The following is an 11,680-nucleotide window of genomic DNA, read 5'->3' as shown; positions in this document are numbered from 1 at the left end:
CACCTTCATCTCTTTCCTGTATCCAAGCTCTCACTCCTTGTTGAACCTTTTGCAAGTTTCCTCACTAGAGGGAGCCCTCATCAATTCTACCAACTTCCTCATGTTCTCTTTTACTCAACTCTCCAGAGTTCTCCTAAGTGGTGGTTTTCCAGAATCTTATAGCTGTAATTGTATGGTGTAAAAAATTTTACGCACATAATGACCACAATTCCCACGACAAGTAAGAAAGTCATTTTCTCAGACATTAGAAGGCTTTTGAGTTTATTTTCACCGTCCATTGAAAATTCACACCAAGAAGCCCAGTTTAAAGGAACTGTTGTAGTAATGACTACTTGTTTTTGTTCAATACAGGGAAAGATTGAAAATGTGCAGAAAATGGGTTTCATCAAAGGTCCAATGTTCAAAGGTGTTGCATCTAGTCGATTTCTGCCTAAAGGCACCAAGACAAAGGTGAACCTGGAGGAGCAAGGGCGACAGAAGGTTTCATTCAGCTTCAGCCTTACAAAGAAAACTTTGCAAAACAGGTTTCTAACTGCACTTGGAAATGATAAGCAAAATGACACTCCAAACTCCCCAGCTATTCCCCTTCAAGCAGATTTTGTTCCCAAAATTAAAATGGATCCAGGAGATACTTCAGCTATTACAGAAGAATCTTCCCCACCAAAACCAAAGGTGGAATTGGGCAAAATCCATTTTAAGAAACATTTGCTTCATGTTACATCTAAGCCTCTACTAACTGCTGTCACACCAGTAGCAGCATCACCACCTCTTTCCATAATACCATCACCAGTAGTAACAGAATCAGTAGTGGCAGAGTCACCACCACAGTCACCCCCTCCACCACCCCCAGCCCTACGAGTTAGAACACCATCACCACCAGCACCAATATCAGTAACAACAGCCTTGCCACAAATACCGCCATCAGTACCAGTGGGGACATCATTACAATCCCCACCAATAGATGTAACAATTAGAGCCTCAAAAGAATCTTTAAATATAGTAGTACCAGAATCTTTAGAATTGGACACTAAGCAAGATACATGTTCTTCTGAACTTTTAGATATAGTATCTCAGAACGTGTCTGAGAAAATGGATATATCTCCACAAAAAGAAGATTCCCATATTGGGAAGGAAGAAGAAACTCCAGATAGTTCAAAGAGTTCTCTCTGTTCTAAAAAAACAAGTTCTAAGAAGAAATTCTCACAATCTGAAGGCATGTTTCTTGGTTCAGAATCAGATGGAGATTCTGTACAGACTTCCTCAAGTCAACGGTCACATGATTTTAAGAATTCAGCAAGTGTGGAAAAGGAGAGAGATTCAAAAAAGAGCTTGGCTACTTTAAAAGGCGAAGATTTAGGAAAATCTTCAAGATTTAAAACTGAGAGAGACGACAAGCATTTTAGTTACTCAAAACTAGATCGAGAATCCCGCTATATGTCTTCCCGTTCTAGATCTGAGAGAGAGAGAAGGCGCAGCAGATCTCGCTCTAGGTCTGACAGAGGATCTAGAACTAGTTCATCTTATTCCCGGTCAGAGCGCTCACATTATTATGAGTCTGAACGAAGGTACCATAGGAACTCCCCTTATAGAGAGAGGCCACGGTATTCCCGTTCTTATACAGATAATAGGATGAGAGAGAGCTCTGATTCAGAAGAAGAATATAAGAAGATATATTCCAGGTCTAGCGACTCAAGACGTACGTCTTCTCATTCTTCATTTTACAGAGATTCAAGGACATCAACTTACTCTAAATCTGATCGGGATAGCAAAATTGAATCCTTCCACGTGGATGCAGAGAAAAGAGGAAAGTATTCCTCAAAACCAGAAAGAGAATCAAAAAGGACTTCAGAAAATGAATTAATGAAAAGATGTTGCTCTCCTTCTAATGAGATAGGATGTCGGAGGGGTGCATCTTATTCTAAACATGATAGTACTGCTTCCCGGAATAAGTCTGTCCCATGGAAAAGTACACAAAAACCTGATAAAATTAAAAGTTCTTTCTGTTGTACAGAATCAACTGAGGAAATTAAACATCAATCTCATTCTTCAAATTTACAGACTACTTGTTCAAAATCTAATGAATTAAGAATGGTTGTGAAAATTCCTGAAAGAGATAAAACTATATCTCCATCTTCAACTAATCGATTAAATGATTCACCTACTTTTAAAAAGCTAGGTGAATCTCCTATTTTTAAGTCTGAATTTATGGGAAATGATAGCCATGATAATATTAAGGAATTAGATACTTTATCTAAGGGGAAACATGATCAATTAAGAACTTACTATCCCATAGAATTAGATATAAATGGATCTCCTGGGGAGGGATCTGATTTAGCAACTTTCTGTGCCTCTAAAACTGAGGATATTTTTACGTCTTCGGATGATAGTATAAATAGATCAGAGGTATCTCCTTTGATAAAAACTAGTAAATCATGCGTATTACCATCAAATGGATTTCAGAGTATAAGCAGGTCTAAAGAAAAGGATTTGGATGATTCTTCTGTACAGCACAATGAGTTAAACAGCTCACTTAAAGAAATGGACCCTTCAGTTCCTTCACGACAAGATAAACTTGGGTCTTTTCCGGTTATAACTATAGATTATTCTAAAACAGTTAAAGAATCAGTTGATTTGAGAGTTTCTTACTGTAAAACCAAAGATTTGGACTCTTGTAATAATTTAGATGACAATAGCCCTTGTTTATATCAACTTGAAACTGAAAATATTGAGCCTACAGTTATAAAGATTATCCCAAACAATTTTATTAAACAAGATTCAGAGTTACAGTCAGTAATATGTGATAATAAAAGCTATAAGAATCTTCATTCCATACAGCCTACAGCTGAAGAATCTGCGCAAAATGTTAGGGTAAAGTCAACATCGGGTAACCCTTGTGACTCAGATTCAGCTGTAGGAAGTTCAAATGTTGCTTCTGTGTGTAGCCTTACATTAGGAATCAAAGTAGACAATTCACCTGTAGTACAACACACTGAAGGGAGCTTGCCTGTTGGTTTGGATACTGTCCTACAAAACCAAAGTACAGAATTTCTCAAACACACAGGAATAGAAATTATAGAATTGGATGAACAGCAGATAAATCCTGAAACAGGAAAAAGAATTGTACCCTGGAAGAACAGACATAATAGTGGACTGCCTGTGGAATCTTTACAAACAGAAGAGGTACAAGAGGAAGCAAATGTCACACTTCCCAGTGGAAGAGAGAGAGCTGCATCCACAGAAGAGCCATTTAGCAAACAGGAAGGAAGTAGAAACATGTTTATTTCTGGTGTTTCAGAGGCTTTGTTTTCATCTTGTGATGTGAGTAGAACTGTAGAAGAGGGAGGTAGTGTTGTTCATGCCCCTAAATGCGACAGTAGTGGCAATGCATCAGAGTTTGTTTCTCCCATCCATGGAGATTATTCTGATTCTTCAGAGAGCACAAGTGATGAAAGTGATACAGAGGATACAGATTCTGATGACAGCAGTATTCCAAGGAACCGTCTCCAGTCTGTTGTTGTTGTGCCAAAGAATTCTACTTTGCCTCTGGAAGAAACTAGCCCTTGCTCATCTCAAAGCAGTCAAGTTAATAGACACTATTCTGACAATTGGGAAGATGACAGACCAGAGTCGAGCAAACCTTATGAAGAAAGGTTTGAGGGAATGATGAGCAAAAATTGTTCTCACACTGAGAAATTCTCTCTTCCTAAAGGAGCAAATAAAAGCCCAGAAGTTCCTTATGTGGAGCCAAGCAGAAAACAGATGGGGGACCTTGAGCTAGAAGCTGCTCAGCCTCAGAGTGATGGGGTTGATAGTACAAGTCAGGCCGATGTTGTATCTGATACAATTAGTCTGAAAAATCTGGAAGAAAGAACTGCATCTAAAGAGTCGTTGATCATAACTAAACCCATCCTGAGGCAGCAAGAAGAGCCACCAGCTCATTCTTCTGATGGTTTTGAAGGTGTCCTAATGAAATCTCGGCAACAGAATAATTTCCCTAATAAGCCAGACAGTAGACTGGGAAAAGCAGATTCAGATAATTTTTCTTCCTCAGGGGACTTCTCTAAAGTGGATGGTTTCCATTCAGCAGAAGATCTTGGCAATCTGGGTTGGGACTTCTCCCAACCAGAAAAACCCAGTACCACTTATCAGCAGCCTGATAGCAGCTATGGAATATATGCTGGATACAATTATCAGCAAAGTGCAGAACAGTATCGTAGCACACATAATTACTGGCAAGGCAATGGCTATTGGGACCCAAGATTGGCCAATAGGCCCCTGGGATTATGTATGATAGAGTACAGGGACATGTACCAGATTCCTTAACAAATGACCATGAAGAAGAAGATGAGGAAAATTGGGATGATCCTCGTAGACCTCATTTTTCCAGCCAGTCTAGTAAATTTCTTACACATCTTCATAGAGAGAAAGGATCTGTGCAAGCACATGAAATAAGTAGCAATTCAATTAAAGACCTTTCAATTGTAAATGAAAAGAAAGTCCCTCCAAAGAACCTGGAAAAAGGTGATGTGAAAGATCGAGGGCCTCCAAAGAAAAGACGCCAGGAATTAGAAAGTGATTCAGAAAGTGATTCTGATATGCAGGACAGGAAAAAAGTGAGAGTGGAGGTAGAGCAGTTGGAAACATTGCCCTCAGGTTCAGCATTGGTTGGTCCACTGTGTGTTATGGATGACTTCAGGGACCCACAGCGTTGGAAGGAATGTGCCAGGCAGGGGAAAATGCCTTGTTATTTTGACCTTATTGAAGAAAATGTGTACTTAACAGAAAGGTAAGTAACACAGCAGGTATTCCGTAACAATTTGTCTAATTTTTGCATCCTCAAAGTTTGAGAGGTTTTTTGTTTGTTTTTAAGCTGACGAACTAGGGGTCTGTGTGGCCCTTATTTTTCATTGCATGGCATAAAAATTACTCATCCCTGTTTTGATTTGTAAAGGAGGGTGTTTTTGTTTTGGAATTTAAGAAATTTGTAGATACTACTTTGTGAGAACATGTCAGTTTTAGGCCTGTGCCATTTTTTTTTTACATGTGTAAGTTACTAGAGAGGAAACTTCTTTTTTCTTAGCAGTTTATAAGTTCAGTCTTTTTTTCCTAAGGTTCTTCTGTTGTACTTCTTAATGAAGTATATACTTAAAATTCTTGGAAATTATTCTCAAAATTTTTTTTTAAAATGTAGCAACTTTTATAATTTCTTTTGTCCTTTCTGTCACTTGACAGAATTTGACAAGAGTCAGATATGTATTAGAAACAAAAATGCACAATGTCTTATTGCCCTACAAATCCATAGTACCAAATAATTCAGTCAGTCATAGGTTATGTATATAATTATCCAAATTAGCAAGAGTATGAAAGTACTTCTGGATCTCTTAAAAATTCCAATATGGCTACCTCTCAATTTAAAAAGGTTCATTAGGTTCCTTTAAAGTAACTTAATTTTTATGTCATGCAAAAGAATCTTTTAATTGTTGTCCTATACATTAATAACCTTTAGACTTTAAGGTTGAACTCTATGGTGTCCAATGATAGTTGGATGATATGATTAGTAGGTGCCTCACAAACGTATACCATTTTTTGAGTCAAAAATAATAAATAGAATGGCAAATGTTTGAGATAACTGAAATTTGGGCTTTTCATTCTTCTTTGAAAAACCTGGATACATTGGAACTATCAGATTGAAGAACATTATTGTAATTTGAGAATCTTTAATAAGCCAGTGGCTCACTTTTAGAGCTCTAAAATCAGTTGTGGAATCTTAAGAATTGTAAGAGACCTTAGAGATTGATTTAGTTGAATTCTCCCACTTGATGAAAAATCTGACCCACAGCATCTGTGACAGCCATTCAGTTTCTGCTTAAATTCCCCTAGTAAAAGAGAGCTCATCAGTTCTTAGGGCAGTCTGTTCTTGATTTGGGTAGTTCTTTTCATTAGCAAATTCTTGTTAATCAAAATCTGCCCTTTTAAAACTTAAGTCCATTGCTCCTAATTTTACCCTTTGGAATAATATGAAAGGAATCTGCTCCCTTCTTATATGACAGAAGCCTTTCAGATATTCAAATCTTGTCTTCCTAAGCCTTCTCTTTTGTAGCCTGAACATAGCTAGTTCCTTCAGTTCTTCATGGTTTCCGGACAGACCCTTCACCACGTTGTTTATTGTCCTTTGGATAATATTTCATTTTGTACTGCATTTTAAAATGTGGCACTGGACCTGAAGTAATAATTCAGATTTCTGACCATTACAAAATACAGTAGAAAAATGGTTTCTGTTGCTCTAGATGCCATTTTTATATTTGACCTAAGTTTTGTGTTAGTCTTATTTTTATTTTTTGCAAGGCATTTGGGGTTAAATGACTTGCCCAAGGTCACACAGCTAGTAAGTGTCAAATATTTGAGGTCAGATTTGAACTCAGGTCCTCTTGATTCCAGAGCCAGTGCTCTGTCCATTGTACCAGCTATCTGCCCCATGTTAGCCTTCATTTTAAATAGCTGCATGTCACTCAGTTGAAACAATTCAGGAGCTTCTACTACCAAAGATAATATATTTAATATAAGTAACATCCAGATACCAAATGGTAATAAATGGATTGGGAATTTTTAGTGGGTAACACTTCCCAGGTGACTTCTGTTAACATAGTGTTAGAAGAAACTACAGAGATCATAATAGTAATAATTCAACCCCTTGACAGTTCTTAAATCCTATCTGTGGTAACCTGGACAAGTATTTACCTGTCCTTCAGTTGAAGGCCTTTGTCAACAGAACTTATCCTCCAGAGGTAACCCATAGGTCGAACTTAAATTAGCTTCTCTGTATTTTATATTTAGTGGATCACCTTCCCCTGAGGCCAAACAGAAGTATAATCCCACTTTTACAAGATAACCTTCTGAATATTTTGGCAGTCGTGTTATCTCTCAATATTCTTAGGTCGCATCATGGCTAAACCAGTGTAGACTGGTTGACGTTATCTGGATGTATTGTGTTTGTCCCTTCTACATTGTTTATCTAGGCCTGGACATGATTTTTTAGTACTATGATACCTTAATCTGAATATAGTATTCTATAGTGAACTCAGCCTAAAATCTCATTAATTTGTTTTGATGTGAAGTCATACTCCTGTCTCATTTTGTGCTCCCAAATCTTTTTCATATAAATGGTTTGCTAAGCGTATTTCCTCCCATCTTGTCACTTGCACAGTTGATTTTTTTGAACCTGAGTGCATCACCTGATATTTTTGGCATATTGAGAGATAGCTCCACAAAAAGCCCATCTGAGATTAGTGAAGAATATATTTAATTGGCACGCGCCAATAATTTCTGAAATTATTGTTTTGGAAAGCTTTGACACTCATCACACTATTTAGATGCTTTACAAAGATATGAACCACTACACATACAAAGGGAAAAAAGAGAGACAGGCTAAGATTAAAATGAGGCTGTTTTCTCCTGTTTGTTATTTGAAGGGCAGTATCATTCTATCCCTTTTTGTGGAGGTAGTTTTATTCAGTTCTTCTTGACATCAGACACATTTAAGGTACTGTAAGGATCATAGTACTAGAAGTTATTTAGCTCATCTTCAAGCATGAGAGATATTTCTATATCCTTTCTCTATTTCCTATTATTAAGGATCCTGATAGAGTTAAAGCAAGAGGCAGGGAGTCACACTTTTAGTTGAATATACATTTGTTTTCCTTTCTTAAGAGAATTATACACATGTAATTGAATGAACTGTTTTTCCTTGGTGTATTTCTTCACCTAGCACAGTTCAATATAGGGGTATGATGACTACTATGTTACAGAATTACTGTCTTTATTTATTATCAGTCTGTTTTGTTAGGCACTGGTGGGTTGTAGTTTTGAAGGAGTACAAGAAGGAATCCTCAATCCTGTAACAGGGATCAATAAAAACACTTAACTGCATATTCTGTATTTCCTACCTTATTTTATGATATAGGCCTCCTTCCCTCTGCCCCTGTAACTACTGTGTGCCCTTCAAGACAACTGAATCTGAACCTTGATGTGGTTGATCCTTAATTAGCCAGCTGAGTCACTGTTGTGCAACTACAATTTTTCTCATTTCCTCCTGAGCCTAGTCCAAGTCTGTTCAGTGATTTGAGTTATTCAGAGTGAACTCCTAACAGACCTGGAGGAAGGAATCAAGCTCTGGGTTCCAAGAGAATAGTCTTGAGTTAACCTATAACCCATAAGTAATGATTTATCAGGGCCTTGGTTGACTAAAAGTCATATTGTTTGGAATTATCATTGTTTTTAGAGATTTTATCTCATTTAGAAAGCAAAAAATATACAATGAATCTATTTAAGGCTAAGTTTGACTTAGAAATATCAGTTATTTCATTTGCTCTTAGTTAACCCATTTTTAAAAATTTTACTTATTAGAAAGAAGAATAAATCCCATCGGGATATCAAGCGAATGCAATGTGAGTGTACACCTGTTTCTAAAGATGATAGAGCTCAAGGAGAAATAGCATGTGGGGAAGATTGTCTCAATCGTCTCCTCATGATAGAATGGTAAATATAATTTTATTTGGAATACTAGCTTTTTTTAATTTTTCCAGTCGTTTTATTACATTCTGTGTGCCTGTACTTTTAATATTTTGTCTGCTCTGTCAGATCACTGTCATCAGTACAGTTGGCTGTAGAGATTGTCATTCTTTGTAATAGGGCCATAAAGAAAGTTCTCTTGTGATGGATGTTTTTCTGGAATTCCTGATGATCCTGATTGGGACAGGGCAAATATCTTAGAGGTTTTTTTGTTTGTTTTTAATCTCTTTTGTCATTTGCTATCTCTTCTAGGTATCCTGAAGTAGTTTAACTTTTTGACATTATAGGATGACTAAGAGGATCTTAGAAGTATTATATTAAAATAATTTACAGACGTGAAAACTTGAGGCCTACTGAAGTTAAAGTGAGCTCGAGCAAGGTACACAGCTAGGTATTGGCAGCCCTAGGAAAATGGAAAAGTTAAACTAGACATTTCCACTATTTGACAGAATTGGCAAAACGTTTAAGAACATGTAGTTTAGATGTTTATCGTAAACTACTTAATAGTTAGTCTATGCCAAGGCTTATTAACAATTACGTTTTCTTTTGTAACGCTAGAATTTAGTGCTGCTCAATAAATGTTTACTTAGTGATGGACTACAGTACCGTCTCTGGCTCCTACTGGCTGTGCCACTCTGGCTAGTCATTTAACCAGTGCTATAAGGCAACTTTCTTAAGAATATAAGTTGCAGAGAAAGTACTGATCTTCATTGGTAGAAATAGTTTCCTTATCTAGGAGGTCTGAATACCAGTAAAATTACCCGTCCAATCCCTATTCTTACCAGAATGATATTTTCCAGGAGTGGCAGTAGAAAAGTTGCTGTTGTCTTTAGACAGTTAGATTTGGCCTTTCCTAACTGGTTCATAGCATGTTTGTTTATAATATAATGGCAATTCTAGTAAAGGATCTGGATCTAGATTTATGGATTATGTAAAGGTGGTGAAGTGAGAGTCACTTTGAAACATGGGTGATAGGCACATTTCTTTCTCACATTGTGTATGCCCAACTGAGATGAGACTGGTAAAGAAAATTGAGGGTCTGGCTTCTTATTCTGTTCCTGGTCTGTGAATTCCAGACTTGTGTTTAGATATGATTTTAGAAATTGCCATGTTTTCTAGTGCTGTTCTCTGTGGTGTCACCTCTTTTTCTCTACCATCCTTCATGTCCATTTCATTATGCATGCTTAAGGCTCCTTTTTGCCTTGATACCTAGGCTCTTCATATTTTTTAATACAAATATTTGATGCCTTCAGCAATTATGCTGGAAGCATGGTGAATACTTAATCTATTAAATATGATTTCTGTATGTCAAATAGAAATTAATGAAATGTTCATCTAGATTCCTGTCTCTGATATATTTATTTGGGGGGGCAGCATTTTTTTTTAGTATGAAAGAGATATGATTGTTTGGGCAACTGATAACTATATGTACATTTGATCTTCTATATTTATGTAGTGTTGTAAGATTGAAAGTCACTTTCATCATGAAATCTGTGATCGGGTAGATAATATGAATATGTTTTATAGGTGAGGAAACAGTATTAGATTGTGGTTTGTTCAGGGTCACACAACTGATGTCTGAACTGAACCCAGGTCTTCTCACTGTCCAGAACTGTTTCAAATATAGCACTCTCTAAAAAGTAATGTGCATTTATGTAACATTTTCTAAAGTTGTATACACAATAATGTTAAAGTAGTTAGAATAGATATTATTATGCCCATTTTACAGATAAGGAAACACATGCTCAGGGAAATTGGGTGACTTCTCCAGGGTTATAGAACTGGTAAGTATCATAGCTTGAGACTTGAATGCAAGTCTTCATATTCCAAAACCAATTTTCTTTGTACTATGTAACCTATTACCTTTGCAGGAAAAAATGGGGGAAGAAGCCATCTTTTTCATTTTTTAAGATACTGAAATCCTTTTGATTAGTTTCAAGATATAATATTACCATATGCTAATTGCCATGTTAATCCTTATATAACCCAAAGTGAATTGGAGAGGTAGGAGTAGGTGTTATTCTGGGTTTTCCCTTTTTCAAACAAGAAATGGAAAAATCTTAAAGAAAAAAGAAAAGCAAGTAATTAGAATAGCTCTTCTTGTTGGTCCCTCCCCTTGTTAGTCTTTTCTGCCAGATGAATTTATCTAAAGCTTTCCTTTGGTCTTGTTATTTCCTTTCAACCTTTTTGCTATCAGAATAACAAATTCTTTATCCTGATTGTCAAGGCTCTCTATACCAATTCTGCCTTTCCAACTTTATCCCAAATTACTCTTCATCCTTATGTGTCCAGCTCAAGTACTTCTTCTGTGAAAGTTTTTCCTCTTTACCTCAGCCTGAAGTGAGTTCTATTCTTTGTACTATTTTAAACAGTTGTTTTGTTAACATCTCTTCTGTAGTCTTGAAATGGCACTTTCTTCTTATTCAGTATTTCCTATAATTTCCTTCCTATATTGAGAGTAAATTACTTGAGAACAGGAACTAGATCTTCAGCTTTTTTTGTTCTTCCTTGGGAACCAAATTGGTACCTGGTATTTGTTTTAATTTGGGCCATTCCTTTTGGGATACTGACCAGAGGAAGAAAAGGCTCTTGTCGTTAGAGTTTTCATCCACTCGGAGCAAACAAACATTCTTAAGTGGCAGGCCTGTGTTCGTGAAGCTAGACTTTCCTTCAGATATTGATCTGGCAGTTGAATATATCAAGTGGCCCAAACTAATGGGAAGCAGGTTTGATAAAGTGGAGGATTATGGAAAATAATAAATTGTACAGAGTAATAAGCATACTTCATATTAATTCAGCCTTGCAAGGTAGCTTGTATGTACATGTTATGAAATAGAAAACTAGTGTGTATAGTCAATATTACCATATTTAATGGGAAAAAATCACTAAAATGATGACAGTCAAAACTCATATCTGTATGTAGTGGAAAGAGAACACTGGAAATAGAATTAAAAGACTTCATTTGACCCTAGTTCTGAAATTTAAAAAGTGTGGCCACAATTAGGTCATTTAACCTCTCCGATGCCTAGTTTCTTCATTTATTGTGTGGGGATAATCATTTGTTACACAGAGTTATTGTGAAAGAATATATAAACTGCTCTGTAAGTGTAAG

The 11,680-nt window shown here is 36.5% G+C and overlaps 1 protein-coding gene across 1 annotated transcript in view; it reads left to right on the top strand.

Moving 5' to 3' along the window:
• The first annotated feature begins 351 nt into the window (after window positions 1–351).
• The window catches only part of SETD2 (SET domain containing 2, histone lysine methyltransferase), a 93,501-nt gene continuing 82,172 nt past the window's right edge, over window positions 352–11,680 (top strand). Inside the window, 3 exon segments of the mRNA XM_020999125.2 lie at window positions 352–4,273; window positions 4,276–4,786; window positions 8,404–8,535. Coding sequence (XP_020854784.2) covers window positions 376–4,273; window positions 4,276–4,786; window positions 8,404–8,535 — 4,541 coding nt within the window. The 5' untranslated portion in view covers window positions 352–375.

This window comes from Phascolarctos cinereus, unplaced genomic scaffold (assembly GCF_003287225.1).
Source record: "Phascolarctos cinereus isolate Bilbo 61053 unplaced genomic scaffold, phaCin_HiC Scaffold_4;HRSCAF=312, whole genome shotgun sequence".
Classification (NCBI taxonomy): Eukaryota; Metazoa; Chordata; class Mammalia; order Diprotodontia; family Phascolarctidae; genus Phascolarctos; species Phascolarctos cinereus.
The sequence above is the reverse complement of the archived record's forward strand: the minus strand, read 5'-3'. Positions and strand labels throughout refer to the sequence as shown.